We start from the raw sequence: 24,317 nt of genomic DNA on the forward strand, positions 1-24,317 counted from the left end.
TTGCACTAATATATTACGGAGTATAAAATTAGAGTTAATTCTATTTTTGTATTAAATTTATAAATGACATTCTATTTTAGTCTTTTTTTTAAGGAGCATTTCATGTTGGTCCTAATATTATTGTGACATGACAATTATTTTTTTATCCTTCATCAATAAACATGTTTAAATATCGTTAAATGTGAGGACATTTCGGTCTTTTTATACAAAGTGGGTTGACCATATATATATATATATATATATATATTGAAAAAATTGAAAAATTCCTAATTCACGGCTAAAGTCCCCAATCTTCTTCAATTGCAATCCGCACCTCTACAACCTGAGCTTCCGCAGTAGTGGAATGACACACCACGCATACAAATTTAGGGAAAAAAAAAGGAACTAACACGTATAACTGAATAGACTGAAATGCCTCATATTTAACGCCATTTAAGCAGGTTTGTTGACAGATGACAAAAAAATAGTCATGTCACAATAATACTAGGATATAGATGTTTTTAAAAAATGACTAAAAGGAAAATGTCACATATTTACAAAAAGTAGAATTAACTCATAAAATTGAATTAAAAATGTATACTATTACTAAGAGTTAATACCAACTGGGTCCTCCGAATACTGTGACACTGCCACCTTTAGTCTTAAACTTTCAATTTAACCACTAGTGGTCCTTAAACTTTCAAATTTAACCAATCGTGGTCCTCCCTTTAGTTTAGGTAAGGGCACTGTTGCAAAAATCCCCGCCTAGGCGCTAGGCGCTCCTAGACCGAGGCGAATTGCTCCCTAGGCGTCCGCCTAGGTGGCTAGCCGCCTAGGAAGCCGCCTAGCGCCTAACTCGGCCGACTAGGCCGAGTTGGCGGCCGACTAGGCCGAATTTGACCGAGTTAACTCGCCCAACTCGGCAAAGTTAGTCGAGTTAACTCGAGCGACTCAGTCTTGCTAATTTTATTATTACATTTATATATATTTAAATTTATTTATTTATATAAGTAAGAAAAGTAAGAGATATATATATAATATATATAATATAATATATGACATACACCCACACACATGAATTAATTTTTTGTTTTTATAGGTCGCCGCCTAGAACCGCCTAAATACCGCCTAGGCGCCGCCTAGACCGCTTAGGCGCTAGGCGCTAGTCTACCGCTCGACTAGCGCCTAGCGCCTACTGCAACCATGGGTAAGGGCAAAGTTAGGTCCAGAACTAGTTAAATATTTAAAATTTAAAAGACCAATAGTGGTTATTAACTTGAAAGTTGAAGGACTGTGAGTGATTAAATTTTAAAATTAAAGTATTAGAGATGATTAAATTGAAAGTTTAGAACTAAACATCGTGGTACCGTACCATTATACTTGGAGTACACAAGTTGGTATTAACGTAATAGTGCAACTGTAAACTACTTTTCATACCATAATTGTTTGACATTCACCAATTAAAGATAATCGAAAAAAGTTCATATTTTTCCCCATTTGCTCTTAAGAAGCGATATCTTTATTCAATTTTATTATAATGTTAATATAGGAAAATATAATTATCTTTTACACTTAATTATTTAGAAAAAGGGTTAAGAGTACTTTGGAATGTACCAAAATTAAAATGTGAAAATCCTAACACTTCAAGATGAAGGGAGTTGTAATAATTAAAAGAAAGACGCATTATATTGTACTAAAATGTATAATAGTGTGTGCATATATTGCACGAGTTAATTCCATTTTTCTTCTAAATTTATAAGTGGCAGTTTATATTTAGTTTTTTTTTTTTTATAATCATAACATTCTCATTTGGTTATAATATTATTGTGGCGTGATCATTTTTTGTCCCCCTTCAACAAAATTGTTGAAATACTATTAAATACAAGAACATTCGATCTTTTTTATACAACGCAGGTTGACCCGCTATATTTTTTTATATTTTTTTAATAGAAAAAATCCATAATTAAAACCAAAATGACCTTAAATTTAACGAAATTTTAACTGTTTTGTTGATAGATGACAAAAATGGTCATGTCACAATAATACTAGCACAAAAAATGAATGTTCTAAAAAATGACTAAAAGTGTATTGCCACCTATAAATTTAGGACAAAAATGGAATTAACAATATATTACACTGTAGAAATACGCACATACAACTGTTTATAAGTACTTGATAATAATGTTTATCCTTTAATGTGATTATTAAGTTTAAAGTAGAATATTAGTTATTTTCATTAGTTAACTGTGATTTATATTAGTTGAGTTCATGAGTTAGTAAAATGTCAATTTAATAAATAAATATAAAAGAATTAGTAAAAGAAATGTTTCGTATATAACATAACAGTAATTAGTATGCGGATAATAAGACAAATCACCCTTACGTATTCAGTGGTACATACTAGTCAAGGTTTCACTCCTGTAGTCCTGTTGGAGTTGTTGCCGCAAATCCTTTGCTTTTTTGTTTTGTTTTGCTTTTAAAATTTTTTTTTTAATAATAACTTTTAAGTGAATATATTTTCGCAAATTTTACTGTGTATCGCGGTCCACAATGTTTGGTAGTCCAGACATCAAAATGGTGTCGTTTCTTTTAATGAATAGAAACGACACCTATTCTGTATTGTTCAGCAAAAAGTAACTCTATGTGTATAACATATTCAGTTTCATTTTATATACACTGCAGTTTCCTTTCAACACAACTACAATTTATTTCCGATATAACTACAATTTCATTTGACATTATATACTCAAATAAGTGAAACTGTTATTCAGTTTCATTTTATATATAATATAGTTTCATTATAACACAATTACAATATCATTTCGATATAACTATAGTTTCATTTGACAATATACACTCAAATATGTGAAAATGTTATTTAGTTTCATTTTATATACACTGCAGTTTCCTTTCAACACAACTACAGTTTCATTTCGATATAACTACAATTTCATTCAATATTATACACTCAAATATGTGATACTGTTATTTAGTTTCATTTTATATACACTATAGTTTCATTACAACACAACTACATTATCATTTCGATATAACTATAGTTTCATTGGACAATATGCACTCAAATATGTGAAACTGTTATTTAGTTTTATTTTGTATACACTGCAGTTTCCTTTCAACACAACTACAGTTTTATTTGATAATATAAAAACAAAAGTGAGGCAGTATCATTTGAGATAAACTGTAGTTTCATTTACGGTGCTCTGTTAAGATGTGACGACATCCGTTTCTTTACTTAAAGAAACGGTGCTGTTTTTGGATCCTGGTCCAATATACAAAATTTAACTTCATAAAGTACAGAATATATGTTCATAATGCACAGAATTATATAGCTGAGAATAAATAAACACTTAACATAATACACAGAATTCATGTTCATAATGCACAAATTCATGTCCATTATATCATGTTTATGTGTATGTGTATTATGAACATGATTTCTATGTATTATGAACATGAATTCTGTGTATTGGAACAGGGTCCACGATATAACGATTGCGCTTCAATGGGGTTGATGGATGGTATACGCGACAAATTATTCTGTGGACCCGGCTCCATCTTATATGGGGAACCCATACATAATTTATAGGGATAAGGGTCAAATAGACCCTCAAACTATACTCATTTGTGCAATTAGGTCATTCAACTTCAAAAACCTCAAATTAAGCCTTCAAACTTGTTATTTTGGACCAAATAAGCCCGCTAACCTATTTGTGACCGTAATTGCAGGTCAACTAGACTTCCGGCCAACTCCGACTAACATCCGACCGAATTCCGACGAGTGAAACAATACCGGCGCACCGACAACATCACCTTCTGCCGAAGAAGGCTGGATAAAGGAAGCCCAAGAAGGATATACAATACGGAGCAAGTTAAGAGTTTAATAAGGATTGAACTTATTATTCATAATGTAATAGAGATTGAGCTCATTATCCCTAATGTAGTATGACTATGGTTTATTATTTCTAATGTAACAACAACTAACTCCAATATGAGGCAATGATTCTTATTCCTTGTAGGTTTCTAAGCCCAAAATTTTTATAAATAATAGACCCCAATCGTTATATCGTGGACCACGGTGCACATAGCACTGTGCACCCTGGTCCGAAACGACGTCGTTTCGATGTTAGTGGACGCGAACGCGAATGACTCTAGGGAATTCATTATCTATAATACACATAATCATTATCTAGAATACACAGAACATTTGCCTAGAATACACAGAATGTTTGCTCAGAATACACAGAATATTGACACAAAATACACAGAACTCATCCTCTTAACATTCGAATGCACAAACACATCACAACATGTGTTAATAACATGAATACACAGAATATTGACACAAAATACACAAAACTCATCCTCCTAAACATTCAAATGCACAAACACATCACAACATGTGTTACTACCGTAAATACACAGAATGGTTGCCTAGAATACACAGAATGATTGCCTGGAATACACAGACCAATTACCTAGAATACACAGAATATTAACATAAATACAGAGACCGGCCGAAACGGGAGACGTGATTTCCAAAAAAAGGGACGATTAGTTTACAATGCTCAAAATGACGTCGTTTATGTACGTGGTGCACATTGCTATATGCACCGTGGTGCACGGTATAATTTGCCAATCGACCCCATACATGAAAAAAAGGGGAAGCAATTTTCATTATTTAATCATATAGTGAGCACTTACTATATGATTAAATGATTAATGAATATTTTGATATCACATTTAAAATTTATGAACCCTAATAAATGCACATTTCCTTTCTTGTTAAATATGCTAGTTAAACATTTTGTTAATTACTACTTCTATAATTTTGAAAATCTATATTCTGCTCATGTAATCTATATTCTGCTCATGTAATCTATATATAGATTGACAAAACAAAGAGGAGAACGGAAAAAAAATGTAAATAGCTTTTTAAAATCACTTATTAGTTGACAGGTTAGAAAGTAGATATATAGTAAAACTTTTATTACATAGGAAAATAAAGTGAGATAAATTTTAAATTTTCAAAATTCAGAATCTCTTTTGGATATAGATAACCAAAGAGGCATACCAAATTTACGAATTAAAGACACATTCTTCTCTTCCTATAAATTGTAAAGAAGCCCCAGAGTTTGTCTTATTTTCTTACAAACCCCAATGAAAAGAAGGTGTTCAAATTCCATTTTAATGTTTGTTTGTTTTCAATGTCATATTTCAATTTGAAGTAAAACTCTTCACTTTTGCGCCGGAAAGAATAAAAGAAAATAATTCCATCGCTATACTTCTCCGTCAATGTCCATATTATAAGATTTGATTTTTGGGTAAGATATTTTCCCATATTATTATTATTATTATTATTATTATTATTATTATTATTATTATTATTAAAAGTTATTTCAATTAATACTCATATCAACCAAATGCTCCCTTACATCCATTCACTTTTACACTAATTTTTAATAATTTATTCATAAGTGGTGAATGTAAAAATGAAAGGGGATTGGGTTCAATTATGGTTTACCTTGCATTTTGGAATCTGATTTAAAATAATATTTAGATCATGTAGCTACAATTAATATATTATATACATTCATTTAATAAATTATATATATTTTATAATTAATCTATTATGTACTTGCAGTTAACATAAGTACTTGCAATAATAAATTATATACCTATTACAATTAACGTATTTACAAATTACAATTAATATGTGACTGTTAAAAATTATGAACTTATTACAATCAACATATTATGTACATTTAATAAATTTACATGCACATAATTTGTTAACTAAAAGTACATAATATGTTAATTGCAAGTACATAATCTTAATGTTGTTTTGGGCCAGAACCCACAATGTAAGATGAACTTTGATCTACGATATAATTTGTTGTTTGGGTTGGGCAAATTATACCATAGACCAGGTCCACGTTTCATTGTGGACCATGGTCCAAAATGTCATTCAGATTATTTGTTTGTAGTTAACCTATTATGTGCCAGATGTTAACAGATTATGTATCTATAAATAAATTGAAATTACATAATATGTTAACTACATGTACATAATTTATTAATCACAGGCACATAAGTTAAGTGCATGTACATAATATATTAATTGTAGTAGACACATAATTTATTAATTATACATAATATATTAATTGCAGACACATAATTTGAATGTCGTTTTGGACCTGGTTCATAATGCAAGGTGACCCTGGTCCAAGGTATAACGATTGTTTGGGTTAGGGTTGAGCTACTTGTCCCAAATTTTACCGTGGACCATGGTCCACGTAGCATAGTGGATCAAGAAGCAATATGTATATATGATGTAGTTTTAAAAAAATTTAGAAAAAAATGTTGACCATTAACAATGTAGATGACAAATTCTGATAAAGTCTATGTAGTAACCTCTCTCATCTTCGTTGTGATCTTCTCATCCACTTTTCTCATCTTTGTTTTTCTTCTCAGCTCTTCCATATTCGTTTTGTTGAGTGTATTCTCATAGTTTTATCAACAATGGTTCAATTGATAGATAGAGGCAACTAGAATTCAATAAGACAATAATTGTGTGGATCATTCAGTTTCATTTATATACACACTATAGTTTCATTGCAGTACCACTAAAATATCATTTTAATTTAACTACAGTTTCATTTGATAATATACACTTAATATGTAAAACATGTTATTCATTTTGATGCACACTAGAGTTTAATTTTATTCTGACCATGTCGTAAACACATAATTAGTTGAATGTAACGGTTACCGTTTTTTTTCAAAAAGAAACAGCGTTATTTTTCACCATGGCCCACACACCATGATTTACTGTATAACAATTGATTACTTGTGCGCGTAATATTATACCTCATGGGTTTTAGGTGAATTAATAGGGTGTAAGGTATAATTTGGCAAAGTAAGAAACCTAAAATTGTAAAATTAAAAGGAAAAAAAAACATAAATGCAGATCATCATAAGAAACCCACAAACAATCCACCATCTATATATTCGGACAGAACGGCTTTTGGAGAACATCAGTTAACAATTACACATTCCAGCAATAATATATACTGTAATCAATGCATTTGTGTAATATATATATAGAGGGAGAGAGAGAGAAGGGAGAGAATAGCCAAGAAAAGCCCATTTGTCGTGTGTAAGAAAAAGCCAGACACTTTAGCTTTTTAGTGCTCCCCCTCCCTCCTCTTTCTCTCCATTTCTTTTCTCTCACTGTAAATCCAAAAAACAAAAACAAAAACAAAAAAAAAAAAGAAGAAAAGTCTGCTTATACAATCATCTTTTCTGAAAATCGTGCACCCTTTGCTTCCGCCTTTCTTGTTATGCAAAAAAAGGGGCTCCAATTTGCTTTCTTTTCTCACCCCACTTGCTCTTCACTTCGATTCTTGGAGCTGTTCTGCTACGCTATGGAGCTTCACAGAGGAAATGATGATGATTTGAAGATTCTGTGAGCTCCGTTTCTATGGCTCACTCTCACCCCGCCAATGCGAATACCAAGATTTCTGCTAATGCTGCTCAAGGACTAAAGGGCTCTGCTGTTTTTCATGATTTCTTTGGCAAAGGCTGCCCCCCAGATTCGTCTCCGGCCGCCTCTGCCTCCCTTGGCGCCTCCTCTGCCGGCGGCCGTACTCCCATTTCCACCACTTCTGATCTGGCCTCTGGTTACTGCTCTCTCCCTTTTCTTCAAATAATTCTCTGTTTTGTCTACTTCTTTTGCTGGTCTAGAAGTGTTTATTTGGATTGCTTTTTTTTTTTTTTTTTGGTTGTTCAATGCAGGACTTTTCTCCCCTCTTTTTCCCTTTAATCTGCTTTTCTTGCTAGTATCACTCTACTTTAGTAGATTAATGGTGGAGTAGTTTTCTCACTTTCTGTGGTGTCATCAATGGAGTGAAGTTAACATTATTATTGTTTTGTAATCCTGACTAGTGATAGTTATGCATGTGTAATTTTGGGTGAGAGAATATGCAGATGAGTTTTAGAGGATGGATGGTATAGATAAAATGGTAAGGTAGGGTGAGAACTGAGAACTGAGAACTGAGAAGTGTTCTTTTATCTATTTGGAAATCTAATTTGAACTGAATTTCTTTGTTTCTATTGTTGTGCAAATGATCAAGACTTGTGGATAGTCTTTGATCAACTGGATGTTACTTTTAAATTTTGGTTGCTGATGCTAACAGAGAAACAATTGTGAGTAAACTTGGATTGTAATTTGATGGTGTTTGATAATTTTGGTAGAAAGACTAAAACACATGCCATAAATGGTAATATTTGATGAATTTAAGTGCGGATTTTACTTTATAGGGCCAGAGACAAGTTATCGATATTCTGGAAGTAAAAGGTGTAATTCAGATTCTATTATGGGGGCGTCTAGAGATAAATTTCCGACAGTTCGACCAGACTCGCTAGAGAGCTCACGAGCAATGAAGGTTGGTATTTCGCATCTAGGAGGGAAGCGATGATTGTTTCTTACTATGCTGGTTAAATCCCTTTTTTTTTTTTTCGTTTGCTGTTTAGTATTTACTCTCATACGTGTAGTTCTTATTCCCGAGTTCAGCTGCTACAGAGTGCTGGAGGAGAGCGACTAATTAGAAGGCCATACGATGAAGAGGCTTCACTTGGAGTGCATCCAATGAGGCCACTTTCAGCATCTCTTATGTCGCAATCTTCCTTGGGTGCTAAACCTGATGCCACCAACACTTCAAGGTGGGATCGAGGTGTTCCGATTAATGTTGGGCCCACATTGCAGTATCCTCCACGTGCCAGCCAAATTTCGCCTTACAGCTATCAAGCACCATCGAACAGGTTCAGAGATGGCATTGCTGGCCCTTCAGTAATATCTCAAGCAGCTGCTGATGAGGGATCAAGGACGGGAATCAAAGGATCTGGAATATTGAGCTCCATCAATGCAAGTGGTGGCATGACTGATCGAGCCCTTCCTGGGGTGCCATTAAGTAGCTGTAAGCAGAAGTCCGGGGTTCACATTTCTGAGCCAGAATCTTCTACTAATCTCAGGTAAAACTTAACCCAAAAATTAGAAAAAGAAAAAAAGAAAGATAAAGTAGAAGCTTTTTTTCCTTGCCAACTACTATATAGTCTGATGGCACCTCTGTCACCATTCCAAATGGGTGGTCACAGGATCGAACCCCAGTGGTGGGGGCATTGATTCTTTCGGTTGAAAAAGATTGAGAGAGTATAGAACAAATACTACCTTGTAAAGAATAATGAGTGTTTCCAAAAAAAAATGAAGCTTTTTTCCCTCGATACAGTGAATACAACACTATTAACTATAAATCTATAATGAGACTAAAACTACCTCATTAGACTTACTCTTGGTGAGGATCAAACCTTTGACCTTTTGTGTCAATTAAAGAGAAGCTAAAACAGTGGGCTTATTATCTTAGTTTTTTTTTTAAACCTTGGAATATGAATGCAACAATTGAGAGTTCACATTTATTTCATGACAGCCAGAGAGGAGCGGCATCTACTGGTCGTCAGATGACTATATTTTATGGTGGCCAAGCCCACGTTTTTGATGATGTGCAGCCCAACAAGGTCTGTCTTTACTTATTCAACTAATGAATAACATCTGATTCTTTGTTGATGGCCAGTTCTTTATGAAATTGTTCTATTCTACTTGCTACAATGTCTAAAACTTAATTTTCAAACTTCTCTATTTATGACACATCGTAAAATGGTGACTGAATAAAGGGAGGGAGATTAAGGATTGGATTGGAAAGGTTTGTGTAGTGAATTTGTGAAATCATAGGAATAGCATAGAGACATTAGACATATCGGCAATGTTGGCCAAATAGAGCAATAAGAGATCATATTATTTATTTTTTTACCAATCTTTTTGCGGAATATCAATGGAAGATATTTTGCTTCATTCTCTAAAATCTTTATCACTAATTAGCATAAATTGCCATAGCTGAGGTGCTTATTTTGGTTGGAGTTGCATTGGTTAACGTCTAAACTTTTGAGATTCTTTTTTCCTGAGTTTAAAAAAATTAGCAAAACTTTCATTCTCTTTGATGATATTGGTATTCTGGTAGCCTTTTTTCTCAGTCTTCTTAGGCTAAAATCCAGGCGATTAGATAATTTAGGCAATTAGGCCTGTATTGTTGGGATTCTGAAACGGTCTATCTTTAAGCCTTGTGGAAAGCTGTCTATAATGGTATCAAAAAGTCTTGTTGGACATGAAAATGATCAAGATCGAAGGAAATTCGTTCAAAGTGATCCAAGCTATTTATCTTCAGTGCAGTACATGTCTAGCGAGCTAGTTAAAGTCTAAATTAACGCTTTAGGGTCCTCTTATTCTAGCAGTAGCCTCGGGATCAAAACCACAGTGTAGTTTTAACTGTTTTGTGTAAATGACCTAATTGTTCTATCAGGCAGATATTATTATGGCCTTAGCTGGTTCAAATGGAGGATCTTGGTCCACGACCTATGCTCCAAAATCTGCGCCAAGGCCGTCTAGCATAGAGAATTGTATGCCTAGTGGTGAGAATGAGATGGGCGTTGGAAGGGGCACGAGTTTGTTACGGGAATTGCAAAACAGGTCATCTCTCAGAGCGGTCTGTAGTCATGCATCTGGTTCCGGTGATCAAATCTCTCTACCTCCTGGTACCTACACATTCTACTTCTTCATATATTATTCCCTAGTCTACAATATTGTTATTTTTCAACTGCAATTATCTAACCGAGTTAGTTTACTCAATTTTTTTTGTGGGAAAGTGGCACTTTTCGACCCTAATAGGGTGTAATTGTAGGATTCGTCCCTACTTGTTGGTCGTACTCACTTCTCGTCCCTAAGATATAACTGACGTTGCAAATTTCATCCTTTTTATAACAAAATCAGTTATAGCTTAGGGACGAGAAGTGACCACGACAAGCAAGTAGGGGCGAATCCTACCGTTTATAACTCAGGGACATAATTTTTACGGGTTATTCCATTTCAAGTCTATTTGCTGTTTATAAATGGGAAGATAGACACATCACATTTCATTAAACAATAAACACCAACTGTTTGATTATACTATCGGCCTCCGCCCAACAATACCCTCCCAGCACCAACCAGTCTTAATTGCTCCCGTGACCTGGCTTTGATCCCACTTGTTAGGATCAAGCGCTTATCACTACGCCAAAAGTTGTAGCTAGTAGCAAAGGCGCAACTTTATTTCCTTATACCGCCACACAGTTTCGAGAATCAGGGTGCTGGACTTGGCCCTTTACCGGCCTCTGCTCAACAATCTCCTAGCCACATGGCACTGGACTTGACCTTTACCGGCTTCTACCCAACACTATCTTTGAAATGCATTTGCAGCATCTTAGAAAGATTGTAATCGAGTATTATTGGCTTATTGTTTTCTTGCTAATGAAATGTTAATACTCTCAACATGCCCTGATCTTATAGGTATTCATCGAGGCAGTTTCATCGCTAAGGAAGCAAGAGCTGCGGTTCAAACAGCAGAAACTATGAATGAAGAAAAACGCGATATATGATCGATCTTGTACTAAAGAAAGTTGAGAAGCCATTGATACTTTTGCTTTTCTTCTTTTCCTTCTTTAGCTTAACATTTTTTAGTTCACTGCTAATAGAAACTCATGAACAGGTCCATTTAGCCCTCCTTCAATGTAGCCTTTCTGTATTGTTTTAATTTTTGTTATTGGTACCCTCAACTTGAATGCTCATCTGCCTATGTTCAAAACAATCAAGTTGTATTTATATTTATTTATAGGTTTTGATGAAGTTCTCAAGAATCAAGACCTTTACTAGCTTCCTTTTTCATTTTATTTTTTCATTTTTTAAAAATATAATATGAAAATAGATCAAATGTGAAGTTAATGACCTTGTGGTCTAGTGGCACCCGGTTGCACCCCCATGTGGAAGGGGTGAGTTTAATAAGATAATAAATGGTGGATACCCGTACTGGGCACTTGCACCCGGTGGAGTTGGGGTGGGTTTTAAAAAAGTTCACAGAAAATATAAGGTGGGTCAGGTGATGGATGTAGCCTTTTTGATCCGCCCCCGACCTATTGCCATCCCTATACATAGCATAGGGGTTTTATTTTTTTTTTTATCATCCGGGATTTGATCCTGTGACCACCATTTAGAATGATAATAGAAGTGTATCACACTACATACTAGTTGGCACATAAGGGTTTTATTATTTAAAGAAAAATGCTATTTTATTTTCCAAATGAAATCACTATATAATTTTCTCTACTGAAATGATATTATCTCTTACTCCCTCCTTCATTTTCTCTGTCATATTTACTATTTATTGGTCAAATTAACTTTTTATTCATTGCTTATTTTCTTTAGTACTTTTTTTTTTTTTGTGTTTAATAGTATTTTAATGTAGTTTCTAAATATATAAATTTTATATACTAATACTAAAAATTGATTTAAAAATAACTTCAGCCAAACTTTATTAACTAAGCCTGACAAACAAAATGGGATGGAGGGTAAGTTTTAAAAAGAAAAAACTCTTTAATTTCATTCATTGCCATATATTTCATCACGAGTTAATAAAAATTCATGTAACAACTAAATATAAAATGAACTCAATATACAAAAAAGAACTCAATATAAAGATATGTTACGGAATGAAAACTAGAGAGTAATTGTTGTAAGGGAATATAGCAATATTCATTATTTAATTTTATTTTGGACTGAGCATAAATAACAATTTATATTTTGGAGTTGTTGCAATTTGTTAAAAATTTATTTCCCCTATATTTATTAATATGTTTACTTGGCATCAACGCAAGAATCTACACATAACATAACATATAACATATTCTCTAAACACATAACATATTCTCTATCTCTATGCATCAAATGGAGAAATAGACAGAGGGAGGAACAAAATAAAAGGGAACTTCATTCTCTTCCAAATTTAAGGGGTCGTTTACTTCATTTTTCTGTTTTTCCGTTTCTAATTTTCCGTTTCTCCAGTTTTCCATTTTTCATTCTCCATTCCTCTAGTTTTCCAATTTTCCTTTTCCTTTTTCATTTCTTCGATTTTTTCATTTCTTTAATGTTAATACATAGTTTGATTACAAAACAAAATACTCAAAACTTTATTAAATACAATCATCTCTCTTCTCTAAAAAAAAATACAATCATCCCATATAACATTTGTATATTTATAAAACAAAGATAATAATAATAATAATAATAATAATAATAATAATAATAATAATAATAATAATAATAATAATAATAATAATATGGAGCAATACAAGTTACGTAAATTGTTTTAGTACATAATAATAAAAATTAATAATAATAGTAATTAAAGGAATAATAATAATAATAATAATAATAATAATAATAATAATAATAATAATAAGCAATAAAAGTGATGCAAATGGTTTTAGTACATAATAATAAAATTTAATAATAATAATATTAATAATTAATAATAAGTAATAATAGTAATTAAAGGGAAAAATGGTGAACATAATAATAAAAAATAATTTTGAATTTGAAAAGAACAAAATGGAAAGGGAAAACTGTAAGCATAAAATAAGGCTGAAGGAAAGCGGAGGTTGGCTCACACGGACACGATTCGAACCCAGGACCAGAGAGGCGAAGACACTGTTCACGCGTGTTACTTCCGTTTCTCCATTTGGAGAGAGTGGATTTTTGTCTCTCCAAATTTGTATTAGAATTGGAAGAATGGAGTGGAGAATGAAATTGGAAAAATGAATTTAGTAAACAACTCCTCCATTTTTCCAAGTTGCTAAACGACCCCTAATTCTTTATTTTAGTCCAAGTTTTATTTCAAAATCTCGAATGGCCTTGGGATGGATTCTGCCTTTTTTCTCTTTTTCATATAAAAAATAATAATTTTATTTGATTGTCTATTATATTGTCTCATGTTACTTTCTGAAGAGACTGTAAAGTACTACTATTTGGTTCATGTCAAACTTTCCTTCTTGAGCCAACTTTTTTTAACAAAATTAAAATTTTGGTTTAAGTGTCATCATTTAGTGCTTTTGTTGAGAGAAATAATTTTGAGTGGATCCAAGGCTCCCAACTCGAATACTCTGAGTATGATGGTATTGTCATGTTTAGTCCGAACCTTTCAAGTTAATCACTCATTGTCTTTCAAATTTCAAAATATAATCATTCAACGTTTAATTTTATCCGTTTAGGCCATGTATGTAATCCTGGGGAAAATTAATCCTTTCATCATTTTCTTCCTTTTTAACACAAAAAAATTAGTATAGACACATGTTTCTTCCTCCAAAAAAACCCACACCCAATTTCATCTTTTCCAAACCCTAGACAACCACATTTGTGGTTTTTGGATGAGTTTTGTGAGTAAAAAAAATTGAGGTGAGGGTTTTACATAATTGGGAGGTGAGATTTTTGTTTGGTCTTTACTCCCACAACACATGATTTTTGTTTTGAGAAAAAACATGGGGAAGCAGCATATGAGATACACAGTCTGCTTCCAGCGGGCATGTTTCGTTAACATGCCCGTGGGGCACTTTAGAGAGCCCGCCTGGCTACCACTGTGAATTAAAATAAAAGTTTGTTCTTTTTTTTTCCTTAACATTTTTAATTTATTTTTTATAACATAATTTTTAAAAAATAATGCTGCCAGTTTTTTATGTAAATTTTTAATTTAATATTCTTATTAAATGGCAGCTTTTTTATTGTTATTAAACTCGCAATTATAATTAGTAGTTTAATTTTAATTTTATAACTATCATTTCAATTAAATGTAGTATTTTTATATTAAATAATTAAATTATAGTGAAGTAAAATAGTGGTCCACAAAAATTTTTTTTTAAAAAAAACTTAAAACTTAATGAGAAGAAAGTTTTTTGAAATTAAGTGAAATAGCGAATGATAAGGTGGATATTGGGGCTCACAAAAAAACTTGGAAAAAACCTCACTAATGAGGTTGCTTTAACTAATTATTCCCAACAAAATTTATCACTACAGAAGAAAATTCATCACCACTAAGGTCATCTTGTTCAAGTAGTACAAGGAGGAGATATAATTTACTCCATAAATATCCGAGTGTCAATGTGAAATGAGATGGTCATTCAAACTTCTTGAATAAATCGTAATCCCAGTAGGAGGTTTTGGAAATGTTTATAATCATCCTTGAGCACATATTCATTTGATTGATTTTGATATTAATTTTCTTGCTTTGTTTTTTTTTTTCGTTGAATTACAATTTTTTTTTTCAATGTGATGGTATTAGGGAAGGAATGATTGTGGATTCTTTGAGTGGACAGATCCTCCGATGTGTTTGAGGGCAAGAAGTATAATATTGGGCCTATAAAGACAATAGAAATTGAGAAGTTAAAGGATATGTTAGAAGCTGCTAGTAAGAAAAGAGTGGTGAGCCTAAGTTCAAATTGGTTAATAGTTGTTGCAAATTCACAATTATAATAGTATATTGCAATTGAATTTGTATTTCTTGATTTAAATTAGGTAATGAGTTTTGTAATTATAGGGTTAATCAAATCCTATACCTGTGTTTTAAAAAATTGTTATGACTTTCTTTCCTATTCCTTGTGCCTAACCCCATGAACCCAAAACTCCTCGTCAAGACGTGTTAAATCTCTTCAAACACAAACAACACATTGGATTATTATTGTTGTATGTTCATATCTGTTGTTACTATTGTGTAACATACATTATTCATGCTGCTCACAACACAAATCAACATACCTTGATAGCCTGAATTCATACATACATTCATTCTGCATTTGCAGACCAGGCTCAAGCTGCCCTTTGCTTATCATCAGTAGCATAGCATACTCAACTCTCCAGTTTCACTTCTCCCCGGTTTTAAACCGGACCTTTTATACTGCTGCAACAATACTTTCATCTGAAGTGACGAAAATCATAACTTCTCTCGCATGCCACTGGGGGCGCTTTCTGATGTCTGCTGACAAAGTCTCTCGTTCTTTGCACGTTCCACCTGGAAATTGATTAAAACAATTAGAAAAGCATTAGCGGGATTGATTGATTAGAGGATGTTGGACAATTGTGGCAAGAGTGACATGGAATGATGTAAATGCAAAATTTACCACCTTAGCTACTACTCTACAAATTAACCGTCTTCAAACTCATAGAGTTAGATCTTAATGAACCCAGCCAATGGCCTCACCGGAGGTCTTTGGGGTCAGACAACATCCCTGCTCCCTTCATACAGGGGGTTTCAACGATGATAAAGTAAATACAGAGTTTACTGCTCTGCCTACTCCTTATTAGCAGTTTCCAAAATTTGGGACTTTAATAATGCATGCATTTACCGAATAAATCTAACCAACAGCCTTAGTGGCAGATCTTATCATGCTACTCTATTTGGATTTTTAACCAGAGATGATGATCACATGGAAGACTTGTGGCTCCATTCCTAAACCAAAAAGCTATTCCAACATAATAAACTTAGAAGCCTATCATAATCAGGCCTATATGGAAAAGGGAACAAAAGAGGTAACCCCAGCCAAGATGGCTAAGAATATAAACTTGTAACCACAAGGACACGAGTTCGAATCCCAGCCTTCTTGGTTTGAGACGGTCAGCTATAAGCAACCTAGGCTGGTAGCTAGTTTACCTCCTTGTGGTCCTTTGCCGACTAGGGTCACAAGGTGGGGTTTACCCAGTGCACACCCCCGAGTACCTCCTTGTGGTCCTTTGCCGACTACCAATGCATGAATAGATCTAGAATTCAAACTGATGTCATTGGTATAATGACTTGAGATAAAGCCAGAAAAAGGAAAGAAAACTGCCCTCCCATTGTACTAAAATGGGAGTGAAAAGGAACTGTTATTAATTTATTATGATTACAACAATTCAACACCAAATGAAACTTGTCCTAAAATCAGTACTTGAATAAGAAAAGGCTTTCTGCTAAACTTTGTGTCCTGCAACTTTATAGAACACAAAGACAACCATATGGGAAGTAATTGCAATAAAAAATGTCATAAAATCTGAAACAGGCCAGCATGAACTATCTGCTTACATACTTCAGATTCTGTTATGCAGAGTATCATCATTTGAGGATATCAAAACAAAAACTCACAAATGTGGTGAGAAAAAGAACCTATATGTAATGTGCTCACATTATGGGCAAGAAAACACAGAAGAAAAGAATTAAAAAGGAACATATAATGTTGGGTTTGCTTGAGACCCAAAACTCCCTCTGTCCCTTCTTTAGGATTAAATTTCTGCTTGTCTATTATTCCAAATAACACTCCTTCTACAGGGCTGGTTACAAGGATTCCTAAACTAAAATGAGTTATTTGGTAGTTTCTAAATAACAAAATTAAGTAATAAGCTAAATAACTATTTAGTAGTTTCTTAGTATCTAAACTATGTAATGTAATTTTAATAAAGAACACAAACCCAATATCATGGACCTCACTCGGTCCAAGTTTGAAGCTCTCAAAGAATCAATGAGTTGAAACAAATACTGAAAGAGTTGTGTAGACGTTGCCTTGGAGAATTAGGCGCAGATGCAGATGAATTAAAGCAGTCTTTAACTAAATTCCTCAACAGCCAGGGCAAGACACCAAAAATTGATATGCCCATTTCCTCCGGAATTAAGCAAACAGAGGGTGATGTTACTTTACTCAATGTGGATGGCTCATCATTCACAATCATTGTTGATCACCTCACATGTGGAGATAGCGCCGATCAGCTTCATGTTGGTGACAGTCCAACAGGAAAGGCTGTTGATTTTACAGAAATTGAGGTTGTGTCCTTCCTAGAAATTGTCCAATGCATGGGAGGGTTATTTTGCCACTCTACAACCCCATTGCAATTTGTTATTGTGCCATATGGAATTGGTCTGTCTTTTATCTCTTAGATCTCTCTCATCCTCCAACGTTGTGGTTCAACACTTCAACCTAACTAATCCAAAAGATGTCAAGATTGAAGTCTTTTTTTCTCACTGTTGTTGGCTCATCTATTGATCCTTACAAAGCCAATTGTGGCTTTACCATTCACAATTCTTGTGGCGATGCTATTTGATTGTGGGAAGTGTTGACTACATGAATGCAGGAGGTTCCTAGCCTTCAAGCTTGCCTCCCAGAGGGGTGTAATGATACATTTTGGGGCAATGGTTATTTAAAAAGTTGTTATGATTAAAGAAGTCTTATTTTATTAAAATTACATTACATAGTTTAGATATTAAGAAACTACTAAATAGTTATTTAGCTTATCACTTAATTTTTATTTGGAAACTACCAAATAATTAATCATTCTTACTTTAGGGATCCTTTTAATCTCAACCCTATATAAGGGAGTTTTAGAAGGGACAATGGGAGTTTTGGGTCTCCAGCAAACCCAGCGTTTTCTTTTCCGTTTTCATTCTTCTTTTTTTGTTTTTTTTTGGGGGTGTTTTCTTGCCCGTGACATGAGCACATACACTATACTTGAAAACATGTTAAACTATTAAAATAAATTCTGATAGAGGTGTTTAAAGAACTATGTGTATTTTCAAATAAGTTGAGAGAGGTGTTTACAGAACTATGCATATTTTCAAATAAGTTAGAATCCTAATTGCAGATGTATACCAAAAGTGATTATATATACTGTAGCCTTCCTTGAGATCATTCCTGATATTGCCCATACCTGGAGAGTTTTTAGAAGGGAATTGCACTTTCTTTGTTCAGAAATAGTTGAAACATACTTGGCCTTGCGAATTTCACGAACTTCCATCTCTGATTCCAGTGCAAGTTGTACTTTTTCCAGTTTCTGTCACATTGAATGATGAATGAAGAAACACCAACGGGATAATTTCTTAAACATAAGGTGATAACTAAAACAAGGTAGGGGTAGGGGAGGATAGGGGCTATTTCCCCCCTTTTCCCTCCGCCCCTGTTTGTAAATGATAATTACTGACTTTTATACGAAAATAGGCTTTATTCCCCAGACTTCTTAAAAATTTTATCCATGAAACATCCTTCTAAACACAACACAAGAAGTCAAGGTGTCTGATAGGAATAGAATATTTTAATAGCAATTGCAGATATTTGAGAAAGGCATTCATAGAATTAGATTGTCAGAGATAGATAAAGTTCTAGTATAGAAATTAAGCATTTTTCTAAAACAAATATGCACTCGTAGTGTGTGCATGCATGCATGTGTTCCTCAACTAAAGACATCTCAAAGATATAGAGAATACATTTTCTTGTAATTTGGAAACTCATCCTTTTGAAGTTAATTTATAAGGAAAATTACTCAGTGATTTAATGCAATTTTCTCAGGACTAGTTTTAAAAAATGAACAATAGAGAAATACCTGTTGAGTTCCCTGCAAAATTCCCTCCATGGAAGAAATAAGTTTCTCCCGACCTGCAGGGCTAGTAATAGCATTTTGGAACTATATAATAGACATGAAAAAGGAGACAAAATTATAGAAAGAAAAAATCAGTATTTAAACCAGATAATTATATATGGAGTTAATACACAATTTAGTCCTCGACTATAGTGGTTTTTTTTTTATTTAGTCCAAAACGACTTTTTGTGCTCAATTAGGTCTTCGACTTTGATGGATTTACCTAATTGAGTCCTCTATTAAGATAGCTTGGTAATTTCACCTCTATTAATACCCAATTTAGTCCTTGACTATAGTAGTTTTACCCAAGTTAATCATCGACTATAGTGGTTTTACCAAATTTAGTCCTCGACTATAGTGATTTTTCTCGATTTAGTCCTTGATTTTAACAGCCAAGGACTCAATTGGGCAAAACCATCAAAGTTGAGGACATAATTAGGCACAAAAAAATCATTTATGACAAAATCGAGAAAAACCACTATAGTAGAGGACTAAATTGGGTATTAACTCATTATATATGTTTGTGTCTTGTGTGTGTGTGTGAGAGAGAGAGAGAGAAGGTGCATAATCCAAAGAAAGGATATGATATAGTGTAGGGATAGACAAAGGAAATATATTTGATCTAAGATCTAGATATAAGAAGTTCAGATCTCCGGTCAATAATAGCATAAACTAAAGTAATAATAGCCATATACTTTTCAAGAAATACCTGTGAACTAATGGAATTTAGTAAAGATGTTTCCTTTAGCATCAATTCTTTGATTTCCAACAATGTGTTAAAAGTAGCATAGTATTTCTGAGTTTGACAATGCTTTCCCTACATATAGGGACAGAGATGGAAAGAGGTTCATTAATGAGGAACAAACAAGTGACTGTTAAGTGTTAATCATCCTAGGTACTAGTTTACCTGAATATGGGTATTAAGTTCAGAGAGGCGGAGTTCATACCTGTCAAAAGAACTCATTAAAAAAAAATGAATACAAAAATCATAATAAGTCAGTCAATCAAAACTAGTTTCCTGGCTAAACTCCATGAAGCACAAAACATAAATGGCACCGCAAATAGGACCAATGATAAGGCAGATAAGCAATACAGAATAAGCAGCAGCATGAAGAACCAATTAACAAGGTCAAAAAAATCAGAATTGTAATTTTAACTTTTGCCAGATGTTCAATTCAACCTGGCAATCAGCTTAGCTGCAGGAGCTGAGTATGACCGAAACAAACAAATTATACATCTGAAAAGCTGATCAAGTCAGGGAAGTATATTGATGCAGCATCTAACCTTGTGCAATACTGTTATGGCTCCCAAACAGATGAAAAATTTACCACCTTCTACTTGTTCAGTCGTAACAATGTAAATTTGTTTAAAAATTATCTTAATCTAATAAGAATAATTTTCAAGACAAAATAAGTGTGCAGTATTAATGTTATCATTGTTAATCAATCTACTTTAAGAAATGAATTTTATATTACTTTATCTTATTCAAAAAGTATTATAAATGAAAGGTCGAAAGGAAGGAAATATGTAATTCTGAAATTTCTTTGGAAGAGAAGGCTGGCAATCAACTAACACTTGGCAGAAGCAAGTCTACAGTTACTCCAGTAAAGAGTTCATATTTAATTAACAAAAGCAAATTCCTCTGAGAAAATGTCATAACATTTCTTGTCTTGAGAAACCGATAACACAATGGATCCTTAGTCACTTGATATTTTGGTACATTAAGAGGTTATGAGGGGAGTACTAATCCCTTGGGGTAATGTTAGGCTCTTATTGGAGGGGGTCCCTCCGAACAGAGATTTGAACTTTTGTTAGCCACATTGGATGACCTAGCCCCTTATCCTTAGTTACTTGATAACTTCATTTCTACAAGAACGAAATAATAAAGGAACTTCAATGTTAATTGAAAGATTGATACAGAATGAGCGCATGTGAAGTCACAAAGTAACCTTTTCTGAATGGGATATCTAACCTTTTCAAAATTCAAAGCCCTATATTACCACCTCTTTATATTACCCCAACATACCCATCTTCAGTGCTGATCCTTAGGCATATGCAATTTACACCGAATACTTATCAAAAGTAGGGCATCCTGAGTCCAGGTAACATAACAAAAGCTGAAGATTCCAAAACCAATGAGAAACTTCTCATTGAATTGACTATTATATGAGTTTCACTGAACAAGTGAAAAACAATTGCGTACAATAGAAAGAGCCTGAAAATATTTATAAGCAAGAAGGAATGCAAAATAAGTAAAACATACTGAATGAGTTCAGCTTGTGAAGGTACACTATCAAGACTCCGTTTTAGTGACATAATAGCCCTTAACTTAGAAGCAAGCTCCTGCAAAAAAGTAACACCAACCATATTACTCTACTATATAATATTTTAAAGAGACAAAGCGTTTTCCCATTTGAATATTGGAGATATACTTTATTGTTCTTTCTACTGGGATGTAAAGAAATGAGAATTTGTGAGTTGTGATCCTCTGGCAAATTGGAAAGAATGTATGAGGCATTATGCCTTGTAAATGAACTAAAGCCTTTCTGATTAAATTCACTATACTTATGGAGACGTATAAATCAATTCCTTACCTTCTTTGCAGAATCCAGCCTCTCATTGGAGTCGGATAAAGAATGATCTAAACTATTAGAAAGCTTTCCCTCTTTCGTATTTTGTTCTACTTCCTCCAGCTCATTTATCTTAGATTGCAATTTAGAATTATGTAGTGTGCAATGCAATTGGAATTCAGAATGTTGCTTCTCAAGAGCCTGAAAAATATCCAACTCATTTGTTACATAGTAGCCACAGCAGGAGGAGGGTTGTTACAATAAGAGATTGAGAAAAACAAGAAAAGAAAAGGGAAGAGAGAAAAAAAAAAGGGTTATAAGGATCATGAAAACTTGCATGCAGTTTAGTTTCAGATGATAAAATCATCACATAAATGGAAATAATGCAAGTAGCATTGGTTTACTGTCGCAACTAAATCAATCATGACATGAATTCTCTGTGAATCATATCAATAAAGAAAATCCTCGACACAGCACTGTGAAATATCAAGAAAAAAATATATTGAGCTGTTTGGGATTGCACTATGGCTACAAAATATTCTAATTCAAAAGAGCATTGAAAAAATACACAGTGAAACCATTGTTGATGCAGAGACTCAAGAGTTGATAATTAGTTCATGCCACCGCCCCAAAACTAAAAAGCAACAAAGAAAAATATCAAGAATGGTGAATAGGAATCTTGGTGCAGATATGAGACTAATTATTTATGCTATTGAAGTTCTGCTCCTTTCAGCTTCATTTCTCTTCAGTAGTAGAATGCCAAAAGCAAAAACATTGTAAATTGCAGTTTCTTGACTTACAACATTGCATTCCAATCTCATGATTAGCTGCTATACTAATGGCAGCAAGACGCAAGCCCAGTGGAAAGTCATCATCCTAGATAAGTTCCTTCAATGTACTTGGTTGACACGCAAATCATAATACAAGTAAAATATGAATAAAAGTTAGTCAATCCCCACATGCATAAGAGGCCCTACCAGCAATCAAATTTTGCTCTCCATCCATTTCAATGGCTCTCCAGGAAGATACAGATAAAGAAAATTCCCAGAAGGATTTGGTATCTGTAGGACTAAGAAGCTGAGATTCTGTGCAAAGCTCAGATTCTTTTCAAGTCATCTTCTACTCAAAAAAACAAGTCAATATGATTTTAATTGCAATTACTTCTACAACCTAAAGTAGTTATGATTTCAAAATGAAGTATCCCAAAAATAAATCAAGCTATGAACTATCAGATTAGTGTTTCAGATATCAGTTCAAGTTTACATTCAAGAAAATTAATAGTTTTCTGAGAATTACACATAAAATAAGATCACAAAAAAAAAATAAAATCCATTAATCAATAGAAAATACAAGTTTCAAAATTTTAATCACTCCACATAATATTTATTATTATTATTATTAAATACTAATACATGATTTGTAATGCTGAATTCTTAAACAAGTCAATAAATTGTCAGAAACCCAAAGTAGCACACACAAACCTTGAGGGTTTCCAAGAGTGACAGCAATCTCTGAGCCGTTGGATCAATTTTCTCTTGCAGTCCATTTATTTCATTCAATATTTTGTTCTTTTCCTGCTTCTGGAACAATTTAAAAAAAAATAGTAAAAATATAGTGATGAAAAACTTGAAACTAGTGCAAACAAAATCTGAAAAGAAATATATTAATTAATTTCGGAAATACCCATTTTCAGGAAACTGAATTTCAGCACCAACCACTTACCAGTTCTTCTACGTTGCTCTCTCTTGTCATTTTTATAATTTTTCTTAAATCTTTCTTCTTCTTCTTCTTCTTCTTATCCGTTAATAGAATCAGAACTGTCTTCTCGTTATGGTTTCACCGATCACCACTGGCCAACTCTTTTTTGGGTGGGTTAAAGAGATCCAATTGTATCAGGGACGTCGATTTTTTTTATTTTTTTTTTTTGGAAACAGGGACGTCGGGGGTTTTGGGGATGCGAACCCACCAATGCTCATTTTTATTTATTTATAATCATGCAGCATGGAATATTCTTCTTATAAGTGTCTCATGATGTGTCTAGTTCAATTAATAATGGGAGTTTGACTGAAATTATTTTTAATTCTATTCTTTATAATATTAATATTAATATATAAAATTTATATATTTAGAAACTACACTACTATTAAACACAAAAAATCAAATTTAAAAACAAATATAAAATATAAAAAAAATAAACAAATAAGAAAGAGTAAATCTAACCAATAAATAGTGAGTATGACAGATAAAATGTGACAGAAGAATAAAATTAAGAGTTAATTCCCATCTTACTCCTGTGACTACCACTAACTTTCAATTTTAGTTTTTGATTTTTAAAGCTACTAAATTTACTAATTTAGTCCTTAAATACTAAATTCTTTTCAATTTTAATTCACCGTTAATTTTTTGTG

At 33.2% G+C, this 24,317-nt stretch overlaps 2 protein-coding genes across 4 annotated transcripts; one reads left to right on the plus strand and one right to left on the minus strand.

Moving 5' to 3' along the window:
* Nucleotides 1-7,079: 7,079 nt before the first annotated feature.
* Nucleotides 7,080-11,778, plus strand: LOC116011881 (protein TIFY 8-like). Its single transcript, XM_031251340.1, has 6 exons — nucleotides 7,080-7,679; nucleotides 8,320-8,444; nucleotides 8,573-9,030; nucleotides 9,483-9,570; nucleotides 10,410-10,641; nucleotides 11,432-11,778. The coding sequence occupies exons 1-6, from the start codon at nucleotides 7,481-7,483 to the stop codon at nucleotides 11,518-11,520; spliced, it is 1,191 nt and encodes a 396-aa protein (XP_031107200.1). The 5' UTR covers nucleotides 7,080-7,480; the 3' UTR covers nucleotides 11,521-11,778.
* A 3,827-nt stretch (nucleotides 11,779-15,605) lies between these two features.
* On the minus strand, nucleotides 15,606-23,845 carry LOC116029764 (coiled-coil domain-containing protein 93). 3 transcript variants are annotated; one of them, XM_031271817.1, is made up of 9 exons: nucleotides 23,632-23,845; nucleotides 23,391-23,489; nucleotides 21,934-22,110; nucleotides 21,603-21,682; nucleotides 20,247-20,286; nucleotides 20,049-20,156; nucleotides 19,304-19,356; nucleotides 18,635-18,757; nucleotides 15,606-15,974 (listed from the first exon to the last, which is right to left on the minus strand). In XM_031271817.1, the coding sequence occupies exons 1-8, from the start codon at nucleotides 23,659-23,661 to the stop codon at nucleotides 18,646-18,648; spliced, it is 699 nt and encodes a 232-aa protein (XP_031127677.1). In that variant the 5' UTR covers nucleotides 23,662-23,845; the 3' UTR covers nucleotides 15,606-15,974; nucleotides 18,635-18,645. The 3 variants fall into 3 exon arrangements, with proteins under 3 accessions (XP_031127677.1, XP_031127668.1, XP_031127673.1); XM_031271808.1 differs by having other exon boundaries at nucleotides 19,304-19,384; XM_031271813.1 differs by lacking the exons at nucleotides 23,391-23,489; nucleotides 23,632-23,845 and adding an exon at nucleotides 22,710-23,204 and having other exon boundaries at nucleotides 19,304-19,384.
* Between the last annotated feature and the right edge of the window lie 472 nt (nucleotides 23,846-24,317).

Source organism: Ipomoea triloba, chromosome 1 (assembly GCF_003576645.1).
Source record: "Ipomoea triloba cultivar NCNSP0323 chromosome 1, ASM357664v1".
In the NCBI taxonomy this organism is placed as follows: Eukaryota; Viridiplantae; Streptophyta; class Magnoliopsida; order Solanales; family Convolvulaceae; genus Ipomoea; species Ipomoea triloba.